A 27,111-nucleotide genomic window follows, 5' to 3' on the forward strand; every position below is an offset into this window, starting at 1 on the left:
CAGTGCTGTCAGGGACAGAATTCCAGGATTTTGACCCAGCAACAGTAAAGGAACAGTGATATATTTCCAAGTCAGGCTGGTGAGTGGCTTGGAGGGGAACTTCCAAGTGGCGATGTTCCCATGTGTCTGCTGCCCTTGTCCTTCTAGATGGCAGTGGTTGTGGGTTTGGAAGGCGCTGTCCAAGAAGGCTTGGTGAGTTCCTGCAGTGCATCTTGTAGAAGGTACACACTGCTGACACTGTGATACAGTGCGGGGAGGAGGCGGGATGAATGTTTAGGGATGGGGTGCCAATCAAGCAGGCTTTGTCCTGGATGGTGTCAAGCCTCTTGAGTGTGTTTGGAGCTGCACTCATCCAGGCAAGTGAAGAGTCTTCAACCACACTTCTGACCGTGGCTGTACCTACACACATGGACCCCAGCAGTTCAAGAAGGCAGCCCATCACCACCTTCTCAAGGGCAATTAGGAATAGGCAATAAAAGATGCTGGGCTAGCCAGCAGTATCCACATTCCATGAATGAATAAAGTAAAATTCCATCTAATTTTGTGTCATAAGCAAACTTGTAAATATTACATTTGGTCTCCACATCCAAATCATTGAAGCAGATTGTGAATAACTGGGACACAAGCATTGATCCTTGATGTGCACCAATGGTCACAGCCTGCCAACCTGAGAACGATCTGTTTGATTCTACTCTGTTTTCTGTCCCTTAACCAATTCTTAATCCTGCTAGTATATTACCCCCAATCCCATGTGCTCTAATTTTGCTTACTAACCTCCTGTGTGGGACTTTATTAAAAGCCTTCTGAAAATCCAAATACACCACACCCACTTGTTCTCCCTTATCCATACTGCTCGTTACACCCAATACCACAGACACAACACCATCCTATTGGTATCCAGGTAAATGCAGCAGTGTTACCAACCATCGTACCATTCAAAAGGTGCTTCAACTTCAAGAAGGCTGAGTGGAACGGGTTCATATGAGTAATTGACTGCAAGGTTAAATACATTAAACTATTACCTGAGCACTATAACTTGTTTGCAAAAGCTGTCCAGAAAAAAGATCCCCCGAGGTTGTACAGCACACGACATCTCCGGTCTCACCAAGGAGAATGCTGAACTCTACTGGGAGTACGTCTCAATGTTTGAATCTGACCCCATCTCAGAGGAAACAATATCTACCGGTGAGAGGGTGATGTTAAGTATCTCTCAAGAGCGTTAAAACACCTGGAACACCTTGATAGAGACAACAGATCTTACAAAAAACTGCAAGAAGGCAAGGTGTCTCATATGCAAACTTGGAGGCGATCCCAAGAAAGCTGCCCAACATCCAAATGTGTCTGCTAACCAAGTTGCACACCAGTTGCTCCTAAATGGAAAAATCAACAAGAAACAACCAAGAGAACAACTAGATAGGAAGAAGTACAGCGATGACCCTGGCTTCACTGGACCATTTACCATGGAAGAACTGGAAACTGGTATATCTAGTCTAAAACACAGGAAAGCAATTGGTCTTGACAACATAGCAACAGAGCAGATAAGGCATTTTGGACAGCAAGCAAAGAAATGGCTACTACAATTGTTCAACCACTGCCTGGCAATACACAAGATACCTAATATTTGGCAGAAGGCACATATAATAGCACTATTAAAGCCCGGAAAAGATCCCTCAGATCTTAGGAGTTTTCGGCCAATTTCACTGCTTTGCCACACCAATAAGCTGTCTGAACGCCTGATACTCAATAGGATAGCACAAACTGTAGACGAGAAGATCATTCCAGAGAAAGCAGGTTTCTGCCCCGGCAAATCAACAACAAGCTCACTGCTCAACCTCACACAACATAACCTCACACAACATATCTAAGATGGTTTTGAGCAAGGGATGGTAACAGGTGCTGTTTCTGTAGACCTGTCAGCAGCAAAAGATACAATGAACCATAGACGTCTCCTCTGCAAGATCCTAGAGATGACAAAGGATATTCACTTAACAGAGCTGTTAGAAAGCATGCTTCCGAATCACTGGTTCTATGTTGAACTAGGTGGAAAGCACAGCAGGTGGCGTATTCAGAAGAATGGTCTTCCTCAGGAAAGCGTGTGTGCACCGTTGCTGTACATCTATACAAATGACCAACCTATAGACGGTGTCACACGTCGTTTTATATATGCTGATGACTTATATGTCACTGCCCAAAGCACTGATTTTAACACCATGGGGAAAACGCTTTCTGAGGCCTTGGAGGGACTAACACCCTACTATGAAGAAAACCACCTTCGCGCAAACCCATCAAAGACGCAAGTTTGTGCATTCCACCTCAGAAACCATGAAGCTAAATGCCAGCTTAAAGAAACCTGGTGTGGAGCAACACTGACGCATTGCAAGCACCCTATCTACTTAGGAGTCACCCTTGACAGATGCCTCACCTTCAAGAAACACATCGAAAAGACAAAGGCAAAAGTGAGCGCATGAAACAACATCCTGAATAAGCTCACTAACACAAAATGGGGAGCACGCTCGAAAACAGTGCGAACCAGTGCACTTGCTCTTTGCTATTCCACTGCTGAGTACGTCTGCCCTGCATGGGAAAGATCTACTCATACTAAGAAGATGGATGCCGCTCTGAATGCAAGCTGCCAACTTATCACAGGTTGTTTAAAGCAACAAACACCAACAGCCTATATATCCTGAAGAGTATCGCTCCCCCTGATATAAGAAGAACGGTAACCAGCAAGAAAGAGTGACTCCGTCAAACATCAGATGAGAGGCACCTTCTACATGGTCATACGCCTACACCCAGCCGCCTAAAGTCAAGGAAGAGCTTCATGAACAGTGTTGTTCCATTACAATCAACCCCATCTGAAGCCCGCATCACTTTGTGGAAAGACCGGCTCGCCAGTCTCGAACAACCCCCAGTGATGGAAATTCTACCGGATGAAAGCCTTCCCCCAGGAGCTAATTGCAACTGGGCAACCTGGAAGTGCCTTAACTGACTTAGGATTGGTGTAGGTCGTTCAAAGGTGTCACGAAGCAAATGGGGATATACAACCAGCCCAACAACTTGTGAATGTGGAACTGAGCCACAGACTATGCAACATCTCCCGCAATGCCTATCGCTAGAGGAACCCTGCACTGTTACAGATCTTGCCAAATTTAACAACAAGTCGCAAAAATGTGTCCAGTTCTGGCTGGGCCATGTACAGACTGTCTGTGGACACGATAAGAAGAAATTACACCCGCAAAAAACACCAACAGGTTTGTCAAACATGATTTTCCTTTCAAAAATCCATATTGACTCTGCCCAATTCTACCGTTATTTTCCAAGTGTCGAGTTATCACATCCTTTACAATAGATTCTAACATTTTTCCTCCTACTGATTGATGTCAGGCTAACAGGTCTGTAGTTCACCATTTTCTCTCTCTCCCCTTTCTTTAATAGTGGGATTACATTTGCTACCTTCTAATCTGCAGGAACCATTCCAGAATCTGCAGAATTTTGGAAGACGACCACCAATGTACCCACCATCTCTACAACCAACTCTGTCAACACTGGGCTGTAGATAAGTCCAGGGGATTTATCAACTTGCAGTCCCATTAATTTCTCCAGTACTACTTTTTTACTGATACTAATTTCTTTCAGTTTGTCATTTGCTCGTCCCTAGGTTCTCTGGAGTTTTTTGTATCTTCCTTCATGAAGACAGGTTTTTGTACCTTCCTTCATGATTGCTCTTTGCAAGTCTATTAACCCAAGTGCCCTTCCTTGTCCTCACGTTAGCTAATTTTTTTTTCTTTACTCGTTCATTTTTTTTATTCGTGTGGGCGTCTGTGGCTAGGCTAGCATTTATTGCCCATCCCGAATTGCTCTTGTTCTGGGGGCATTTAAGAATCAACCACATTGCTGTGGGTCTAGAGTCACATGTAGGCCAGGCCAAATAAAGACTGCAGATTCCTTCCCTAAAAGACATTTGTGAACCAGATGGGTTTTTTACGACAATCGGCAATGGTTTCATGATCATCATCAGACTTTTAATTCCAAATTTTTTTTTATTGAATTCAAATTTCACCATCTGCCGTAGTGGAATTTGAACACAGAGCATTACCCTGGGTCGCTGGAATACTAAGATAAAAGCAAAAAACCGTGGATGCTGGAAATTAAAATCAAAACCAAATATATCTGGAAAAATTCAGTAGGTCTGACAGCATCTGCGGAGAGGAATACAGTTAACATTTCGAGTCCGAATGACTCTTCATCAGAACTAAGGAAAAATAGAAGAGGTGAAATATAAGCTGGTTTAAGTGGGGGTGGGACAGGTAGAGCTGGATAGAGGGCCAGTGATAGGTGGAGATAACCAGAAGATGTCACAGATAAAAGGACAAAGAAGGTGTTGACGGTGGTGATATTAGCTAAGAAATGGGGTAATGGTGCCATTAAGGGTTGAAAGCAGGATGCGCAAGGTACAGATAGCCCTAGTGGGGGTGGGGTGGGGAGAAGGGATCGAAAACAATGGATGGAACACCTTCGGTCTGTCCACAAGCATGACCCAGAATTCCCTGTCGCTTGCCATTTCAACATTCCACCCTGCTCTCATGCCCACATGTCCGTCCTTGGCCTGCTGCAATGTTCCAGTGAAGCTCAACGCAAACTGGAAGAACAGCACCTCATCTTCCGACTAGGCACTTTACAGCCTTCCGGACTGAATATTGAGTTCAACAACTTTAGATCATGAACTCTCTCCTCCATCCCCACTCCCTTTCCGATCCCCCTTTTTTAAATATATTTTTCTTTTCCCACCTATTTCCATTATTTTTAAATGTATTTCCATCCATTGTTTTATCTCTACCTTTTAGACTATTTCGATCCCTTCCCCCCACCCCACCCGGGCTATCTGTACCTTACTCGTCCTGCTTTCTACCCTTAATGTCGCCATTAGCACATTTCTTAGCTAATATCACCATCATCAACACCTCTTTGTCCTTTTGTCTATGATATCTTTTGGCAATCTCCACCTATCACTGGCCCTCTATCCAGCTCTACCTGTCCCACCGCCCCCCCTTTAAACCAGCTTATCTTTCACCTCTTTTCCTTAGCTCTGATGAAGAGTCATTCGGACTCGAAATGTTAACTATATTCCTCTCCGCTGATGCTGTCAGACCTACTGAATTTTTCCAGGTATTTTTGTTTTTCTCTGGAATACTAGTCCAGTGAAAACACCACTATGCCATCATCTCCCCTTATTGAGAATGGTTCTCTCTTGTCAGGTGCTGTCCTCCTCTCCTTCAAATCTGTAATCACCTGTCTCCTCAAAAAAGTGATTCTTGACCCCGCCACCTTTGCAAATTACCATCCCTGCTCCAATCTCCCTTTCCTCCACAAAATTCTTGAACGTGTTGTCTCCCAAACATCTTTCCTGGAACTCCATGCTTGATTGCCTGGGAACACGTTTCCACCCTGCCAGAGTACCAAAAAAGGCTCTTATCAAAGTTACAAATAACATCCTACGTGGCTTTGACAAAGGTAAACTGTTCCTCTTCATCCTGCTTGACTAGTCTGCAGCCTTTGACACAGCTTACCACACAATCCTCCTCCAACACCTCGCTAAGTGGGAACGCACTCACCTGATTCTAATTGTATTTAATTATAATTATTTAATAATTATTTAATTGTAGCTGAAGAATCCCATGCAATAGCTTCTTTTCCCAATCCAGAACGGTTATCTCTGGTGTGCCCCAATCATCCATCCTTTGTCGCCTCCTTTTTCTCACCTAAATGTTGCCCCTTTGGCGATGTCTTCCAAAAACATCTCAGTTTCCATATGTATGCTGCCAAAACCCAGCTTTAACTCATCACCTCTCTTGACTCCTCCAGGGTCTCTAAACCGTCAAACTGCTCATCCAACATCAGTATTGGAAGAGAAGAAATTTCCTTCAATTTAATATTAGGAAGGCCAAAGTTGCTGCCTTTAGGTTCCTCCAGAAACTTGGTCCCATAGTTACTTACTCCAACCCCTGGTAACTGTCAGAGGCTGAACCAGACTGTTCACCTAACTAGTGTCATATCTGACACGGATGAGCTTCCCACCAGAATTCCATGCCATCGATAAAACAACCCATTTCCAACTTGGTTACGATTGCCTGACTCTACTCCTGTCCTAGCTCATCCACTGCTGAAACTCTCATCCAAGCTTTTGTTACCTCTAGACTCAACTATTCCTTTCTTTTTATTTATTTGTTCATGGGGTGCAGGCATCACTGTCAAGGCTAGCATTTATTGCCCATCGCTAATTGTTGAACCGCTGCAGTCCATATGTTGTAGGAACCTCAACAGTACTGTTAGGGAGGGAGTTCCAGGATGGAAAGACGATTTAGTTCCAAGTTAATATGGTGTGTGGCTTGGAGGGGAACTTGCAGGTGATGGTGCTCCCATGAATCTGCTGCCCTTATCCTTCGGTGATAGAGGTCGCAGGTTTGGATTCTAACACACTCCTGGCTGATCTCTCGCATTTTACTGTTCACAAATTTGAAATAATCCAAACTCTGCTGCCCATATCCTAACACAGACCAAATCCAGGTCATTGATTGCCTCTGTGCTCACTGGACTACTTTGGCTTCTGATTAAGCAACAACAACAAATTATTTATATAGCACCTTTAACACAAAAAAAGTCCCAAGGGGCTTCACAGGAGCATTATAAAAATAAGATAGTGCACTACACCACATAAGGAGATACTAGATCAGCTGACCAAAAGTTTGACCAAAGAGGTAGGCTTTAAGAAGTGTCATAAAGAAGGAAAGTGAGGGAGAGAGATTAGGGAGGGAATTCCTGACTTTAGGGCTGAAGCAGCTGAAGGCACGGCCACCAATGGTAGAGCGCTTACAATTGGTAATGCACAAGAAGCCAGAATTAGATGAGCCCAACTACAAAAATTCCTCTGACCCTTGAATGTCTGGAACATTTCTGTTGTCAGCTTGTGTAATACCAACAAATTAAAAAAATGAAAAAAAGAGGAGGAAACCTGGTTATATTGTCTTTTTCTGACTGTTATGGCACAGCTAATGGTAAATGCTGAGCTTCTCAAATCCCAACGGAAAACTTGAAACAACTGCCACAACTGTTTTGCAATTTGTATAAATTTTGAGATGCATGCCTTGAATTCAGTAGTAATAAGACCACCAAGCTTTATAGGTTTCTTACAAAACTAAATTAAACCTTTATTAATAGAAGAGATGATTTTAAGTAAACACATAGATCTACAAATTACTATGGTGATAAATTAACTAGGGGATTCAGGAGTTAACTCCCAGTTACACTTTCGTTAAGGCAACAATCAGACACACAGATCTTAAAAGACCCAAGCAAAGAAACCCGATACTTTGAATTGGATTGTTCAGGGCGAGTTTTCTTAATTTCAGTTCTTTGTAGGCAGCAGCTTGAGGCTTAGATGCTGGAGGCTTTTCACACTTGTTTTTGATCTTAGAACGCACAGAGCCTTCTCTCCTTTATACATATTTTCCCCATTGAATGCAAATTCTCATTGTTTCACTATGTCTTTGGACTTTACCTTTCTAATAATAAAAATCTCTCATAGTACCAAGTTTACCAGTAAACTTTGGGAAAAATAAACACACTGTTTAACTTCTCCTGGCTAGGTGAAACATTTCACCCCTCCTTTGAATTCAAGCTAATCTGGTTTATTTAAAATGTAAATGTTCCCTTTACACCTTACATTTTAAAACTACCCCCATGTTTATCTACATAACATTTCAAACCTAGCTTATCTTCTGATAAACCAAAGCCTTCAGGCCAGCTACCTTTAATTTAATTAAATCACACACACCCAGACATACACACAGACATAGGCACAGACACCACTATTACTCTACTTTACAATAAATTCCAATATCATGAAAATTATTATATCTTCCTGACATGACCCTGAGATAACTCAAGTCATGGGGAACAAAGAAGCAGCTGTCAATCTGGGGAAACTTCCAGTAAAAGTAATTGGGCTTTAATTGACTTCAGAGGCTGGATTTTTAAAGTAGGTCAGGGTCCAGATCAGATGTGGGCGGATGCGCAATTTGGTGCCACCAGACTCTGTACTGTTTCCCCGCCACAATTCCAAGCCAGAAAAGATGCCAGCTTGGGATTGGATTGGCTGCCTGCCGGCTCACAATGGATAGCCAATTTTGGCCAATTAGAATGAATTGCAGAGCCCCATTACCTTGCTGACTGGGATTTCAAGCACCTCTGCCTCCAGTTGGCTGTTCCCTGGAGGGGCTACCCCTCCTGGATTATGGCCAAGCAACTGTGGCATTTTGAAAAATAAAATTAAGTTATCTGTCCGCGTCCCTCACTGTCTGCATCTTCACGTTGACAGCTCTCACCTGGGCCAGTGGGACTGCCAATCTAACAGTGCTGCAGGACCTCCCATTGGCCGTTGAGTCAGCAGCCCACCACTCCCGATTGGATGGCAAGTCCGCTCCCTAGCCTTGAATTGACTGGAACATTGAAAAGGCAGTGGGCATGTCTAAAGCATAAAGGGGTCAGGATCTTAAACTAGCCCCCATGTCCTATTCCTCACTCTTGATTAAAAATTCAGCTCCAGAACTTATGGAGATCACTTCCCTTATGAAAGTACACAAGCAGTGGCCTTAAATAGTAACTTGACCTGCCTCTAAGTATCACATGTGTTTCAAGACACAGGCACTCCTGATTGATTTTTTTTAAATCTCCTGTCCCATACAAAAAAATCACAACCAACACAATGGAACTACACATAGTCATTCTCAAATCTATCAATATACTAATTTGTGCTGTAATCATGATGTATCTTTAACTTTGGACTGGTGTTTATTTTTGCATTCATGTTGCTTAATTAAGGAACAGGAAGTCATTATTACTGTTGTTTCCTTAAAGCTGACTCAGATGGCCCTATACATCTTTCCCATTGTTTTACTGCTGAAACCTAGCTCTCTGATCAAGTTGTTGGGAAATCTATCCTGATATCTCCTCCTGCTGCTCTGCAGTGTTATTCACATCGCTCTTAAGCGCCTTAGGACATTTTATGACAATAAATGTGCTATATAAATGTAATTTGTTGTTAAAAATAATCCATCGCAATAGCTTAAATCACAGTATCTGGTTAACCATATTCTTACAATTCAGTTCAGAACAGATACCCCATTACTAGGTCAGTTTGAATTGGTCACTGTGGTTTTAATATCTTGGGTTACCTTTATGTGCTCTTGTAGTTGGGCTTCATGTTGCCGTGAGAGCTGCTCATGTTGTCTCTGAAATTCTGCTATAAGAAGCTGACGTTGGATTTGCTGTTTTTGTTTTAGAGCAATCAGTTCCTGTTGTAGCTGCTGTTCTCGCACACTGGGGTCAGCAGCTGGCACTGTAAACTGATGATCAAGCCGAAGATCCATTGGTGTACTGGGCTGGACTTGAGGCAATGCTGTGCTTATATCAACTATAAATGTAAAAAAAAATATAATAATTAGAATCAGTAACTCATTCTGGCATTTTTAACATACCCAAAATTATAAAGAATCACTCATACAAATCTCAGGAATCAATTCAAGATCCTTATTTCTATAGATATGGGTACTGACGCACATACACAGACTTAGGAGTACAGTGTAACCCCCTTATATCAGAACGATCACTGTAGACATGTTCTGTCCAGTTTACACGATATCGGCTGTAAACAGTTGAATACTTTCTTCGTTTTCCTGAGTGCCACTGCTGTCAAGGCTGTGTCAGAGAGAAGGGCAGCAAAACACAGGAATACAGACAGGAGTCCAGAACCAGAGTGAACTGGACACAAGGTGAATTTGTAAACATTAATGAGAGCTCCAGGTTTAGCTGGACAAACTGAAGAAAAATTGATGCATGCGCATACATTTGGGTTGGGCAGAAGCAGTCTGCCTGTATTAAAGGATTGTTTAGACATTTTGTATGTGCTAGAAATAGATTACAGCCTGAATGAAAAGATTGCTAAGTTCCCTTGAATGAAGTTAACCAGAAAATAATTTCCATCTCCAGTGTTCTTTAATCTTTCTTTTAATCTTTGACAACTATTTCTTTGGGTTAATTTTTTTAAATCTTCATCAAATCTCACAACAACACAATGACAATAAAATAGCTTAGTTAATTATTGCTGAACGGATATTGAAAAATTGATATTGCCATAATAACATAGCGAAACATTGAATTTCCTACAATGTTCATGTGGAAATGATAGATCATGTAAACTTGCTAACACTGGACATCAAAAGTGAAAGGTTGTAAAAGGCAATAGGAAAAAGGTCAGCTCAATTTAGAACCCCTAAGAAAATACAAGTTGGTACATGCAGGAACCAGTGATCTCCATTCAAGCAGAGCTGAGGATTATCAGATCAGCCATGATCTCATTGGATGGTGGAGCAGTCTTGATGGACCGAATGGCTTAATCTTATGGAATGCAGTTACGTGGATTTGAGGAAGGATAGCATAAAGTTTGGCTAAAATATCCAGGTTAGATCATACTCATTGGAGTTCAGAAGAATGAGAGGTGATCTTATTGAAACATAAAATGTTCTGAGGGGACTTGAGAGGGTGGATGCTGGGAAGATGTTTCCCCATGTGGAGGAGTCTAGATGTAGATAAGGAGGAATTTCTTCTCTTAGAGGGTCATTAGACTTTGGAACTCTCCTCCCCAGAGAGCAATGGAGACTGGGTCACTGAATATATTCAAAGCTGCATTAGACAGATTTTTGATCAACAAGGGCATCAAGGGTTATTGGGGGCAGACAGGAAAGTGGAGAAAAGGCCATAATCAGATCAGCCATGATAGTGGAGCAGGGTCAAGGGGCCAAATGGCCTTTTCATGCTCCAATTTCTTATGGACCTTAAGGGAACTCGAATCATATCTGATTCACATGAAGGAAAGCATATTCTTTTTAAAATTATTTAAGGACAAATTCTACATCGGAACAAAACAGAATAATGTTTCTGTTCTGGATACCTTTATCAATGGGAATATGAATGAGGGTGCTATTATGCCAAGATATTCAAGCTGTTGAACACAAGATCATAGTTTATCACACACTAACCAAGATGATGACAGCAAGTCAATTCTTTGAATTTGCCTTGAAGCATAGTTAGTGTCGAGAAAAAAAAAGTTTGACCTTTCAAGATCAAGTATGACTCAATACGACTGAAGACCTTCCATTCCCTCATTGGCACAAAGTATAAGCGAATATGACAGCTGCTGAAGCTATTAATAGTGAAGAGAACTTTCCACATTTATGCAAATTCCATAGCTGCTAAGCTCTGGAGTTCATTTATTTGCAATATTTGGTGTAACTTTTGCCTATCATTCCACTGAATTGTTAGCAGGAAGCGCAGAGGAACAGACTTGCTAACACTGGATATCAAAAGTGAAAGACTGTAAAAGACAATAGGCCAACATGAAATAGGTCAGCTCAATTTAGGGCCCCTTAGAAAATACAAGTTGGTACATGTAGGAACCAGTGACCTCCATTCAACTGGAGTTGAGGATTATCAGGTCAGCCATATCTTATTGAATGATGGAGCAGACTCGATGGGCTGAATGGCTTCCTTCTGCTCCTATGTCTTATGGAATGCGGTCACGTGGATTTCAGGAAGGATAGCATAAGGAAGCTCCTTTGTAAATTGAAATTCGCAGACAGCCTAACGCTGTTGGAATGGTGGAGTGTTTTGGATATTAATGAAGAGAGTTGATATGGCAAGACTATCCTGGGTGCTGGGGCGGTGGGGGCACGAGTATAACATTTTGTGGGCTAACCTAGAAAAATCTTTGCATGCAAAGAGCACCATTGAAGTATTTGGGCTAGGGTGTGAGAGATTGGTGTTTGTGGAGTACAATTCATCAGCAATTGTATGTCATGGGATTGTTAACCATAAGCTTGCTGTTGCTATTTGGCTAGTTTGTCAAGTCAGAGTCTATGCTAAACTCTGAAATTTTAAATGCGCCAAAATGTGCATGCATGCGCCCATTTATGCGCAAGCAGAATACTTCCTATGAAGGGAAAGAACAGTTTATTCCATTAATAATACTATAAGCCACCAGGGATATATGTCATAATGGCAATTTCCCACCATCGAATCCTTCTTAGCGTGTAGTTAATGCTGAAAAGGTGGCATTTATTGCCCATCCTTTAGTTGCTCTGAGCACGTTCAGAATCAACTGTATAGTCATGCATAGATTCCTCTGTAGGTTAAACAGCATATGGTTCTCTTTCCAAAAGGTTATTGTTTTGTTTTGACAGCAAATCCAGCACCTTTCACAGCCATTTTTCCTGGTGCCCATCCACAATCTATTAAACTTGCAACTTTTGGGTTTCAAAATCACTACATTGCTGTAGTGACTGAGGGATAAACATTTTATTTCACTATACGCTAGATGGGAACAGTATATTTTACATATACAGACACACACAATTTAATGTTACAGAGGTCAGTTATTAAACTGAAGCAAAATGATTGGCCCAGGTTTTGCAACTAGTGGAGAATGAACAAGGCTGGTCTTTTATTAGACTTACACTTGCCCGCAGACTCTCTGGGCTTTTACACTGCAAATTGTGGTTATCAATTCAAATAGCCCTGCAGCCTTTACAGGGGACCTGTGACCTGTGAGTCCTCAACCAGACTCAAGAAACCTTACTAGGACAAACAGGGCTGAACCGTCACTCCCAATAACAGGGGTTGGGTGAAATTTTAAAACTTTAAAAATCTCAAATCTGACTCTAACCCACCTCCAAACTTCCCACTTGTGGTTTTAAGAGGAGTGGGGCAAGGGACGTGCAGCTAACCCAATCCGAGATGTCAAGTTAGCCAATTAAATATTTTAATTAGGCTGAAAGATTCTTTTTTAACCTGCTCTTCGAGTTTAACTCAGGCATCGAGGAACCTGGCAGCTGAAGGGAGGCAAGAGCAGCTTTGGGGAGAAAGTGAGTGGTTCCCCCTTCCCCTCCCCAGGTCGAGGTTTGGACCTCACCATTATAGAGATAGGGAGGGGTGAAACCATGGAGGGATTTGATAACAAGGATGAGAATTTTAAAATCAAGACGTTGCTTGACCGGGAGGCTAATGTAGGTTAGAGAACACAAGAGAAAGGACGCTGCGAGTTATGACATGGGAGGAGAGTTTTGGATGACCTCAAGCTTATGGAGGGTAGAACATGGGAGGCTAGCCAGGAGTGTGTTGCAAGAGTCTAGAGGTAATGAAGGTATAAATGAGGGTTTCAGCAGCAGATGAGCTGAGTCAGGAGCAAAGGAGTCAGGAGCTATGTAATGTTGGTGGAAATAGGCAGTCTTAGTGCTAATGTGGATTTGTGATCGGAAGCTCAACTTGGGCCAACCGCCATTGCCAGGGATAGGTGGCTAGGAAGCAGGGTTTACGGTGAGCACCAAAAACAATGGCTTTTTATCTTCCCAGTATTAAACTTGAGGGAATTTTTGCTCATCCAGTACTGGATGTCAGACATGCAGTGTGACAATTTAACTACAGTGAAGGAGTCAAGAGAGGAGATGTTGAGGTAGAGTTGGGTGTTACCAATGTACAAGTGGAAATCAACAGTGCTTTTGTCAGGTGATGTCGCCAAGGAGCAGCATGACAAATAGGAGGGACCCAAGGAAAGATCCTTAAACTGCACCATAATAGCAGTGCAGGTGTAGAAAGAGGAACCATTGCAGGTGATTCTCTGGTTATGATTAGACAAATAAGAATGAAACCAGACAAGTGAAGTCCCACTCAACTGGAGAAGGATCGATTGATCAAGTGTGTCAAAGGCTGCTGTATGTACCCACTGGCCTTAATGGATTCTTAAGCACCAGAAAAATGGGTGATGTGACATTCAATTTTTAGGCTCTCGTCTATGCATCAAATTTTTTTTTTAAAACCCTGCATATCCACACGAGAGGGATGACATGCCCTTCTATCACTGTTAATTATGGTACAATTGGGACTGTAAAACAATTTAGGACCTTGTTGAAGTTGCTTCTCAGGGCTGCAGATATATAGATTCGATTTTGAAGAAGAAATGCTTTGAGGTTTTGAAATTCCAAAATGATACTGCTATTAGGCAGCAAGATATAGAGTTGTCTAGACATAATACATAAAAATTATAGTCCTAGATGACACCCAGTAAAGATACACTTAATAAGTTGTACAGTATACCAATACTAAGCCTACATAATGTCAATGGGAATAAATATTCAAATCCTCCAAACACTAACTTACAACAATTATACAAACTCCCCAAAGATAAATGGTAAACATAAAAATAAAAACAAAAAAGAATATCAAGTATGTCCCTCCAAATGGTCGAATGCTTTAAAAGACTAGTGTTCAGAATAATTGAGTAATTACCTGTTTTTTTATTTCCATTGGCTATTTGCTCACCAGTTTTACAAAAAGTAAACAGGATGTGGATAACAAAGGACCGACTGTACTGAGAGTTCAAAATCAACCTCCCAGAATAAGAATTTATCACCACATACTGAACAAATGAGTGCTTCCACATATACCAAAATATTTTCTAAATATCTAACTGAACTGATGAAATAATGTACAACTTTTAGAACAGTTTTACGATCCAAATGCTCATTATCAATTTCCATTGTCATCTCATGTAAAAAGTAAGTATACTGCTGCCAGATCCCTGACAGTGTCAAACCATTCTGATGGCAGTAAGCTGCCAGTAATGTCAGTAACAACAAATGAAACTCAACTAAAACAGGAATGCATTTTGGTGACAGTAGTTTTGGAAGGCACACCATAGCAGGAATAGGATTTATTCACATTGTACAAAGCTTTTTTTTTTAATTTGTTTTTTTTTAGTGGGATGTGGGCATCACTGGCTAGGCCAGGCATTTATTGCCCATCCCTAACTGCCCTCGAGAGGGTGGTGCTGTACTATCTTCTTGAACCACTGCACCCACAGGAACACCCACAGTGCTATTAGGAAGGGAGGGAGTTCCAGGATGTTGACCCAGCAACAGTGAAGCAACAACAATATAGTTCCAAGTCAGGATGGTGTGCAACTTGGAGGGGAACTTGCAGGTGGTGGTGTTCCCATGCGTCTGCTGCCCTTGTCCTTCTGGGTGGTGGGGGTCGAGAGTTTGGAAGGTGCTGTCGAAGGAGCAGTGCATCATGTAGATGGTACACACTGCTGCCACTGTGCATTGGTGGTGGAGGGAGTGAATGTTTGTGGATGGGGTACCAATCAAGAGGGTTGCTTTGTCCTGGGTGGAGTTGAGCTTCTTGAGTGTTGTGAGAGCTGCACTCATCCAGGCAAGTGGAAAGTATTCCATCAGACTCTTGACTTGTGCCTTATAGATGGTGGACAGGTTTTGGGGAGTCAAGTGGGGGGTTACCCTCCACAGAATTTCCAGCCTCTGACCTGCTGTTGTAGCCAGTGTATTTATATGGCTAGTCCAGTTCAGTTTCTGGTCAATGGTAACCCCTAGGATGTTGATAGTGGGGGATTCAGTGATGGTAATGTCATTGAATGTCATGGGGCGATGGTCAGTCTATCTCTTATTGGAGATGGTCATTGCCTGGTACTTGGGTGGCGCAAATGTTACTTGCCACTTGTCAACCTAAGCCTGAACATTGTCCAGGTGTTGCTGAAAATAGACACAGACTGCTTCAGTAATCTGAGTTGCAAATGGTGCTGAACATTCATCAGCAAACATCTCCACTTCTGACCTTATAATGGAGGGATGATTATTGATGACGCAGCTGAGATGGTTGGGCCTAGGGCACTACCCTGAGGAACTCTGTACAAATATCTAAGGGAGGACAGATATAATTGCCATCAGTGCTTATTCATAGCATCAGTACAGGCCCACAGCAACAGCTTAAGTGTCCTACTCTTTGGAAATGATAAATCAAAGTTAGAGCAGGGAAAAATATTTCTCCTTATGGATGAGTAAAAAAATAATGAAATTATGTTGTGGGGAGGGGTGGAGAAAGAGAGTTTAACATTATAATCTAACTACAGATGTTCAGAAACATTGTAACTGTTTTCTGGTTGAGATTGCCAGGCCCCTTATGCTAACTACTCCATGTGAATAATTAAATTACCAGCAACTTGTACAGTTAACATCTTGCCTCTGATATCAGAATGTTTAAATGACACCTAAATTCATTAGCAAAGAGCATCAAGTAGCAAAGAGCATCCAGTAACTCTGTAATGGTAATTCTTCAAAGGGATTGGGTACTGCAGGTGAATTACATGATCTTCTTTTACATGCTTCTGGATTTGAATGCAGCACAGAGTGTGATGAAATTGCATTTCCTCTTGCTCTTTACAGCCGCCAGAAGGAGTAAGGTGAAATGAAATGAAGTTTGGCAATTTTTAATAGGTATTGCTGCATAGCACAAAACAAGCCCACGTCAGTAATTTGGCACACTCAGATGCCAGCTGTTTGATGTGAACTAAAAATCACTGGAACAATTGAGGTGCTGGTACTGGAACAATAATGCAGCAGCAAAAGAGAAACTTGGTTCTATGACTTCAACAATTGACCCAAGGATTCCTGATTTGTTCACAAGAGTGCGAAGAATGATGCATTCCCCAGTATTGACAGCTCTCATCTTAGTGAATGTATATATTCATCTTTAAATACATACCATTTGGCACTAATCAGAGATATCCACAAACATGGCTGGTGTGAGAAATGCTTATATTGCAGTGAAGCAATGGGGGTTGCTCAGGATACATTAGGTCAAGTTCTGCTGAGGTGGTTGAAGAGAGGAGGTTTCCAAGGAGATGTTGAACTCCCTGATGCTTGTATTTTTAAGCCAGCATTTGTGAATAAACTGGGACATTTGGCAGCACGCCTGTCACACCATCCTAAGCCTGCGCACTTCATTGAAACAGGAGTTATCAAATGTGTATCAATCAACTCTCAGGCTGATAAGACAGAATTTCCTGGAAACGTGGTATTCTATTCACAAAGCATCAGTCCATGATGTAGAAACAACAAAATAACAGCATATAATAAGGGTAATAGTTCAATTTTGAGATAAAGTGACATATTCAATGGAGCTGTTAAAAAAGCATCAAAGAAACAGTCAGTTACATAAGCTTTATAGTTCAATCTGCATAAAGTTAGCAAAAATACACGTAAAATTGTTTCTAGCTCCCAGTTTTACTCCTTACAAATGAGGTCTGATGCTGGAATCCAGGCCCACTATCAGTGACACTGCCCCACTTACAGTTGGGCAGCTTCTTAAGTAAGATATCTCTTTAGTAACTCTATCACTTGGTTTACTCCTCCCTTATAATAATTTATAATTTTGTATACATTAATAATTTTATTCCAATAAATACTGCAAGGAAGGAAGGAAGGAGGCAAGATGTGGGGATGACAGCAAACTATGGAGCAAAACTTAGTTAGAACTTGACTGCTGATTTATACCAACAGATATCCCATGGTACCTGGATGGTTCAAAACTTCCTTTTCAGAACTCAAAGGTTCGAGGAAATTACTGTAGCAAAAAGACTGGTTCTTAGCAATAACTCTCCTCATGGCACTAAAACAAAGGTAAGCTATTCATTTTAAAAATTACATTCATTCTCTGCCAGCCTGATTAAATGCCACTGGTAGTCCTAAGCAATTATGTTCAGACTTCCACTGATCACAAGTTAAAAATAGCCATCTGAAGCAATGTAAAACAGGTCTCAACTTAACAGAACGCATTGCAACTGAAAAATGATTTGTTAAAGTTTTATGCAATAAATTTCATCCTGTACTGCTGTATTGATCACAGATGATGAAGCACCAGATGAAGTACAGAATGGCATCAAAGTAGGAGGTCAAGTGATGAAGGGAATGAGATTTCCAGATGGCCAGGCACAACAGAAGGTCTATAGTCGAATGGATAGCACAAATGAAGTGGTAAAAGCTTACAGAATGAAAATTAATGTCAAAAAGATGAAAGTTATTAAGGCTGGAAGAAATAATGGTGGGAAAGTAGAGGTCAACAGCTGGAACAGGTATTACTATTTAAGCACCTGGGAAGCATCTTGTCAGAAGACAGTTACTGCCATAAAGAAATCAGAGCTAGAATAGCAATGGCAAAGAATGCATTCCCAAAATATAAAGAATTGTTCAGCATAACAATAAGCAGTAATCTTAAGAAAGAATGATCAAGATTGTGATTTGGAGGGTCTTGTTATACGCAGCTGAAATTTGAACCTTGAGAAAAGCAGACATCTAAAGATTGGAAAGTTGTGAAATATGATTCTGAAGGATGGAGAACATGAAAACAATGAAGAAATTCTCAGGATGGAGGAAGAGGAGGAAAGTCAATATCATCAAGAAAAGACAACAAGGTTGGATTGGCCATATTCTAAGGCATAAGAACTTGCTAAAGGAGGTGACTGAAGGAAGGTTACAGTGTGGAGACCAAGAAGAAGAAAGAGAATTATGACATTAGACAATTTAAAGTTGAAAATGGGAAGCTCCTACAAGCAACTGAAGAGCTAACTGCAAAGCAGCGAGGAACAGAGAAATGAGCAGAAGGTTTGCCCTTAGGCAGATCATTACCACTACTGTATTCTGTACGACATCAACAGAAACAAAAGTAGATATGGATGGATTACAATTTACAGTAACAATTAAAATTCTCTTTTGCAAGATCTTATCCCTTACAGGTGGCATACCCTTCATTTGTGAAACGTACCATATATGTATTTTGGTTCTGTTTTGCATTTGTTTATGCAGCATGCAGTTTATTCACAAACTGCACTCCAAAAACTTGAAAAATACAAAACCACAAAAGGACATGTTCCATTTCAAACCAACGGTTACATAGCTGCCTTTGCAAAGCAGTCGCTAAACAATCTTATTTAAATGTGAGGCAGGTAAGCATTCAAACCCTTGCGGATTAACACTACTTCACATACAGCATTGTACTCCTTATCTGAAATACTACAGCAGATCGAATCAGGTCATTAATATTCAGTATTTATGAACTCTCCAACACAAAGTACTGCAGTACACAATGTAGACATGATTTGCAACATGTATTTATTCAGCATAACAAGTACTGTATAAGTGATTACACTTTTATACAAAGACTAAAAATATATTTTAACCAATGACTCAAATTATCATGAAAGGTAGCCATAAAAACAAAAACAAAAAAACTGCGGATGCTGGAAATCCAAAACAAAAACACAATTACCTGGAAAAACTCAGCAGGTCTGGCAGCATCGGCGGAGAAGAAAAGAGTTGACGTTTCGAGTCCTCATGACCCTTCGACAGAACTTGAGTTCGAGTCCAAGAAATAGTTGAAATATAAGCTGGTTTAAGGTGTGTGTGTGGGGGGGCGGAGAGAGAGAGGTGGGGGGGTGCGGTGGTGTGGTTGTAGGGACAAACAAGCAGTGATAGAAGCAGATCATCAAAAGATGTCAACGACAATAGTACAATAGAACACATAGGTGTTAAAGTTAAAGTTGGTGATATTATCTAAACGAATGTGCTAATTAAGAATGGATGGTAGGGCACTCAAGGTATAGCTCTAGTGGGGTTTTTTTTTATATAATGGAAATAGGTGGGAAAAGGAAAATCTTTATAATTTAATGGAAAAAAAAGGAAGGGAATTGTTCCAGTGAAGCCCAACGCAAACTGGAGGAACAACACCTCATCTTCCGACTAGGGACTTTACAGCCTTCCGGACTGAATATTGAATTCAACAACTTTAGGTCGTGAGCTCCCTCCCCCATCCCCACCCCCTTTCTGTTTCCCCCTTCCTTTTTTTTCCCAATAAATTACAAAGATTTTCCTTTTCCCACCTATTTCCATTATAAAAAAAAACCCCACTAGAGCTATACCTTGAGTGCCCTACCATCCATTCTTAATTAGCACATTCGTTTAGATATCACCAACTTTAACACCTATGTGTTCTATTGTACTATTGTCATTGACATCTTTTGATGATCTGCTTCTATCACTGCTTGTTTGTCCCTACAACCACACCCTCCCCTCCACCTCTCTCTCTATCTCTCCGCCCCCCCACACACACACACCTTAAACCAGCTTGTATTTCAACTCTTTCTTGGATTCGAACTCAAGTTCTGTCGAAGGGTCATGAGGACTCGAAACGTCAACTCTTTTCTTCTCCGCCGATGCTGCCAGACTTGCTGAGTTTTTCCATGAAAGGTAGCCAATTTGTTAGCACCATAATTTGTTTCTTTAGATGCTGGCTGACCTTTATCTTTCCAGTTTGTTACTCTTATTCACTGACTTCTGCCTGCTCTATAGGGACCTTCTGGTTTGTAACTTCTGAGGGCATGTGGCATCATGTGTGCACATTGGAGATGTGATTATCAGGCCAAGCCGTTTGACAGGTTTTCTATGAAGTGACCTTAGGAAAGACGATGGTGTGTGAAACCACATCAAGATCCTATAGGATTCTGCACTGAAACATCTCAGGAAAGTTGAAATTAACACAAGGAAGCTCAAGCTCTGTTATGTCCTCCTCCTCTTAACATTATGAAAACATAGCAACTATTTAAAGTATAGGGTTACCACAATTTAATTGAAAAATCTAAGTAGCATTTCAACATCATACTGGTACCATTTTATGGTTTTCACAAACAAAGTAAATCAGTCATTCAACTATTCCAGAATGGTTTCTTAAAGTAGCTCTATAATCCATTATTGAGTAAGTGGTTAAATTACATATATATTACTCAGTCAACATAAGTTTGTGGTGTTTATATATTTTATCATTATTTTAAAAGCATCCTTCTGACAGTACAATGCAATCTCAGACTTTTGACTTAGACTTGGTCTGAAAGGCACAAATAGATGTCATAAGGGCCAGGTTTTACTTTTTAAACATGTTCTTTTCTAAGCTTTGGCTTCACGATAAATAGAAGCATAGTTTACAGTAATATTTTATTTTAAAATAATGTCACTGACCTACGTAATAATATTTGTGTCACAGCTATTTCCAAGTGTTCACAGTGTAAAAGGGACTGTAGCTCTAAAAAGACCCACAATGAAATTTGCAACTCTCCCATTTTCTACCAAAGCTAATTTGGAATGGTAAGCCTCAAACATTGCATATGAGAATGTTTTTTAAAAAGTAACCTTTTCTCTACGTAGAATAGAAGGTGAAAATGACCACATTTTCTACATTAGTCAGTGTATCTACAGTAATGCAATCTGTATTAATAAACCAAATTAATTGGGAAGGAGTTGGTTCCCATACCCTCTTCTACATTAAAAGGGATGCAATGAAACATTGCTCAGACAACAGATAGCAAGCCATCTCCCAATCAACAGTGGATTTCATTCTCTGATTGGAAACTCTTTTGCAAACTCAGGCAAAATGACTTGTAATCTATACTCTTGGTTTATTCTCATATTCCACTCCATAACAGTTTTCATGTATTCCACACGAAGGCAGGTATGCCAACACATTTTGCACAGACATTCAGCATTTTTAGGCCATGCTAATATGCAAGCATCAATGTTGCTCCAGGCTCCCATTATTGCTGGGAATATATTTAATATACTGAGCAAAGCTGTACATTGAGAGAGACATATTTTTGTGATATCAGGCATGTCTACTCAGACTGTTCAGTGGTGTTCATCCTCCAGTAGCAGAAAACAGATAGACTGAAGCTGAAGGCGGCACAGAGCAGTACTGACCAGGGTTGGGGTGGTGGAGAGCGGGTTTGGGTATGTGATGACACTGGGGGAGACTGACTCATCTGCATAACTATCAGTGCCGCATAACCTACTTTAAAATAGAGAAGGCCAGTGTATACACGCAAAAGCTGGAAATTTGTCTCCACAATGAGTGAAATTTCAATTTTTGCCATATTCCAGAATACTGGGTACACATGCAGACCCAGTTAGAACAAACCCTTGGCCTACTGCGCTTGCAATGTAACTACATGTCACTGGGCCTATATTAATTTTTACCCTGTCAGTTTTCTAATGCTTTCCAACTTAGCATGTTTGCAAATCTTCAGAATCAACATCAATACAATTTATATTCAGGATTCTATTAACATTGTTACTATGTAACAAATTTCAGACATATGCATAATTTGCCAATGAAGATGGTAAGCAAATGACCTGATTCCAGACACCTCTTTAATGTTTAATTTCTAGTTCGAAAAATATGTGTGATATCAGTGCAGTTCCATTCCTATGGTTTTCCTTTCCCTCGTGAGCTTCCATGGAGATTTGAATACAGTCACACTGCCAAGACAGGATAAAATCATGAGCTATACTTGCACCTTGTACTCTGTCATTCCACATTGTTACACAATCTTTTGAACTGTGCTAAAAAAAAAAATTCAAGTTCAGTGTGATAGACCTATGCAATTAATATGCCAAAAGATGGCAGTGACATATATCCTAAGGGCAAAATATCAGATAGCTTCCAGTAATCTTACCTGCTGTATAGTTCCCCAAAACTTGGGGGCTGCTAATTAATCTTTCTATTCTTTGGATTTCAAATTTGCAAGTTCCTTTTAATTTGAATGCCATGCTCTGTTGCTGATGCATCAGCCATGACTCGCACATTTCTATGGCACAGGAACAAGTCAAATGCCACAAGTTCCTGACAGCAACATTGATTACAACTGACCTCCTTCTGCCCTCATGAAATCTGGAAAGAAGTTTTCTACTTAATGTAAGCCACGTCAATACAAAAGGCCTGTATTTCATGAATATTTTATAGCAAAATAGAAAACTGCTTTCATACGTTTTGCCTCGAGAACTTATGAAAACAGCCTGTATTCAAGATGCTAATGAAAGCACAAAGGCTATATTCAGATTCTAATTTTCAGACAATCACTGTACGAAAAAGCAGCAGCTGAACAGCTAAAGCAAAATCAAAAGGCAGTCTAGCATCAAATAAAAATGGGCACTACTTTAGTACATAATTACATGTACTTAACATAGTATCTGCTTCTGTACAATCACCAAAATGCCACATGCTGAAGAACACTATAGAAAGCATTGGATTGAAACATTTTAGACTCCCCAACCCAGGATCTGTTGGCCCACTTTGGTGCAAAGGTTCTATGCTGACGTAGCTCCTTGTAAATTTATTAACACAAGAGGAGCTAAAAGGTTCAGAAAGGAGGTTGAAGTGTAAGTCACCAGTAGTGCCAGACGTGGCTCAGTTGGTAGCACTCTCGCCTGAATCACAAGGTTCCAGGTTTAAGTCCTGCTCCAGGACTTGATGCAAATATCAAGGCTTGACAATTCAGTATAATACTGAGGGAGGGCTGCACCATCAGAGGTGCTTTCTCTGGGATGAGACATTAAAAGCTGAGGCCCCCAACTGTCTCTTCAGGTGGATGTAAAAGATCCCATAGCATAATTTCAAAGAAGAGCAGAGGTGTTATCTCCAGTGCCTTGGCCAATATTTATCCCTCAAACAACATAACAAAAACAGACTATCTGGTCATTATCACATTGCTGTTTGTAGGAGTTCACTATATGCATATTTGCTGCTTCAATTCCTGCCTTGCAACAGTGACTATACTTGGATGTAAATGCTTTGAGGCATCCAGTGGTTGCAAAAAGTGCTATATAAATGCAAGTCTTTCTTTCTTACAGTGTGAATAGTAGCAGCTGAAGTCCTTTATTCCAACATGAGACCTGCACCTTTGCTGTATGTGCAGCTTGAATTTGAGCTTGATTCTATACAATATATTACTATCCAAAAGCACTGCCATGCTGTTGAATTCCAACTGTAATTGGTGCCCAACTACCTTGCAATTTTATTATGAAATTTTTAACATTTGACTTCTGGCACAAATTTCCAGACCTTACAGGTTGTATATATTACGATCATGCATCAAAAGCTCTGGGGTCTTTATTTATTCTTGCTCCCATTAACCCTCATTCTACAAATATTAGTTTATTAAGGATGTGTCTTGATTGTGGAGGCTTAACCTAGACTTCCTTTGGCTTCTCTTTTTAAATAATTCCTATGGCAGCTTCTAAAATTATATGGAGACGGTCAATTTTGGAAAAAAATTATTTTGCAGTGTGATTACATCAAGATTACCTCTAGTCTGTCTTCTCAATTTTTATTTAATTTCTTTTGTTAAACATTCCCCCTTTTAGTCTATTAATTTCCCATGTTGCGGCATTTTCATCCCATGATTTATTTTTATTTTGCTATATTGTCAACTCTCAAGTTTATTTTTTTCCTATAAATTCTACATTTCTTCAGTAGACTCACATTTCTCAAGTTCCACTCAACTTCCTTCCTAAGCATCATGCGTAATATTTTGTTTTTCAGCAGCAGTTACATTTTGCTTTCACCAGTCCCTTCCCTTAACTTGAAAACTGACCATGAAGATAACACAAAATATCTGATCATAGAAGTACAAATCTGCCACACAGCTAAGATGCATAATTGTTGACTCCAGTCCAGACATATGCTCAGAATTAAACATTAAATGGAAGTCCATGATTAAAAACATTATGAAAACTGTAGTTCCAATTTTGCACAGTCTTTACATTAATTTTAATGCTTTTGTCACACAACTTATGCTCCAAAATATGACGTTATCTAGTTTTAAATAAATTATGCTATGAGGTATATCCATCAGATGTATGGACCTGGAGGATTTCAGCAACAGAATTGCAAAAAGGCAACCTCTCTGATAAGTATTTAAAATCTGAATTGCAAAAAAACATCGCGTTGAATTCAGAGGCCAGTTATCTAGATACCATTAGATATTGATGGCTAATGATGACTGAGGGAGGAGGTACAAACTTGGTGCCAGTACAGCTCGTGATAGAAGCTTAAATAGGGGAACTTCAGAGCATGTTGTAATTTGACACTCCCCATGGATAAAAGTCTATACATCTGCGAACAGTCCCTTCAAAATCAATGCATTTCAACTTAAACCGGTTGTGCTTTCCTAAATTATGCAATCAGTCCCCACTCTTTTTTCCCCCACTCGACCTTCTTGACCAATGGTTTTGGCCTATTATCAATACACTCCCTCAGTGATGACACCCTTGATTGATGCTGCCCATTACTGCAACAGGCTTCAATAACATCGTAGCTAATAGTAAAGAAGCAGTGTTACAACACCGGTTTTAGCAGTACATTATACCTTGTATAGCTGACACTCTTGTGGGAGTCATTGGTATCATCTCAATATTAACAAATAGCTACTACTGAAAAGCTAGACAAGCAAACACCACTGAACTACTGAAGCCAGATAACAAGACAGGCTTTAACACAACAGATGATAAGGCCATAAGTTCAGTATAACCAACCCCAGAGTCCTGGAGTCAGAAATGGAGCTAAAAATAAATATTGCTTTGTACTTTCCTTCACCTTGTGCTTCAGTGCTCCTCCCATACTGTGCAACAGCACTAAGCACTCAACAATACTCATTACAAAGCAGTGACTAGATAATTAAACCATCTACTTGAAATCTTTCTCTGCCTGTTTTAGATAAACACCTCTCCAAATTGACAATACATGTGAAAATCTATTAATTGTACAACATGCAGCTGAGCATCTAGAGTAGGACCACCTCCAATTATCTGCTTTTTGTTTAAAATAAGATGTTGATCTTTTTCAGGAGTGGTCATCTTTAATATGCAGCACACACCTTGAGAACAAGACTGATGCACATTTTATATCCAATGTCAGTGTCAAGGCACAGCTCAAATACCAGGCAATTACTGACTGATATTTCTTCTTCCATTGCCATTCCTTTCTGTCAAGTATTAATTCACTGATTCTGGCAAATAAAATTCAACTTAAGCTACAATTCAGTTCCCAATTGCAAGTGTGACAATTCTGAGAGATCTTCAGCTTTGGAAACCAGCCATTCTGGTAAGTTTCCAAATGTTGCAGGTGTAAAAGAAGCTGCTCTCTGGACTACTCCAAAATCAAAAGTAGGTGTGAAAGAATCATCGGAGTAATTCAAACCAACTCGCTTCCTTCTTGCTGCTGTTTAACTACTCAAAGTAACAGGTCATATGTAGCTCGGGATGAGTCAAAATTAAGTGGAGAAATAAAACACAAAATTATGCATACACAGTTTTAGAAAAAGCAGTAACTTCTATAGTTGGAGCAGTAAGTAAAGCAATCACAATGCACTGTTTCCAAGGCTAAAAGGTGGTGGGTTTCAGCTATTTACATGAACAGCTGCTTTTCTCCGGTTTCTGCTAAAATCTCCCAGTAATATATACCAAGGTAGCATGGTTAGAAAGGAAAAATCTTGCATGTCCATAACTTCTTGTATTCAAGAAACAATTAATTGTAAACTGCAAGAGGTTTGAACTGTAGCTTGAGCTCATAAACTAGAATGAGACTGGCCTCACTCCCCACTTTCACAGAAAGCAAAAAGACCACTTAAGGCCCATTAATTGGATCAAACTCAAGGAGCAATGAAATAATCTGCTCACTTTTCACCAAGGAATCATAGAATTGTGACGGTGCAGGAGGAGGTCATTCAGCACATTATGTCTGCACCAGCTCCCCGAATTGAGCATTATAATTCAGTGCCATTCTCCTGCCTTTTCCCTATAATCCTGCACATTGTTTTTACTTAATTATCTAATGCCCTCTTGAATGCCTTGATTGCACATACCTCCACCACACGTCCAGGCAGCGATTCCAGACCCGAACCACCTTTTTCCTCACATCGCATTTACTTCTTTTGCAAATCACTTGAAATCTGTGCCCCCTGGTTTTCGATTCTTTTACAAGCAGGAAGTTTCTCCTGATCTACTCTATACAATCCCCTTATGATATTGAACACCTCTATCAAATCTCCACTTAGCTTTCTTCACTCCAAGAAGAACAGTCCCAGCTTCTCCAATTTATCTTCATAACTGAAGTTTCTCATCCCTGGAACCATTTTTTGTAAACTACATGAATGGATAGAAAGATAGAGATTTAAAGATAAATATAGATAAAACTAACGTGAAAAACTAAGAAACATTAAAAGAACAGGCTACATGTTGTGGTTAATTTTTGATCTATTTGGGGAAATTTCAATGCAAGAATCACAGAAACTGGTCAGCAATGGGAATAGGCTATGAGACCTCAACAAATCAG

General features: G+C 40.3%; 1 protein-coding gene across 13 annotated transcripts in view; it reads right to left on the reverse strand.

Annotated features, from left to right (window-relative positions):
* The window catches only part of hdac4 (histone deacetylase 4), a 454,869-nt gene that overhangs the window by 199,806 nt on the left and 227,952 nt on the right, over window positions 1–27,111 (reverse strand). For all 13 annotated transcript variants that reach the window (XM_041201590.1, XM_041201589.1, XM_041201588.1 and 10 more), the window contains one exon: window positions 9,231–9,469. In XM_041201590.1, the coding sequence (XP_041057524.1) occupies window positions 9,231–9,469 (239 nt within the window). The remainder of the gene's footprint in view (window positions 1–9,230; window positions 9,470–27,111) is intronic.

This window comes from Carcharodon carcharias, chromosome 12, assembly GCF_017639515.1.
Source record: "Carcharodon carcharias isolate sCarCar2 chromosome 12, sCarCar2.pri, whole genome shotgun sequence".
NCBI lineage: Eukaryota > Metazoa > Chordata > Chondrichthyes > Lamniformes > Lamnidae > Carcharodon > Carcharodon carcharias.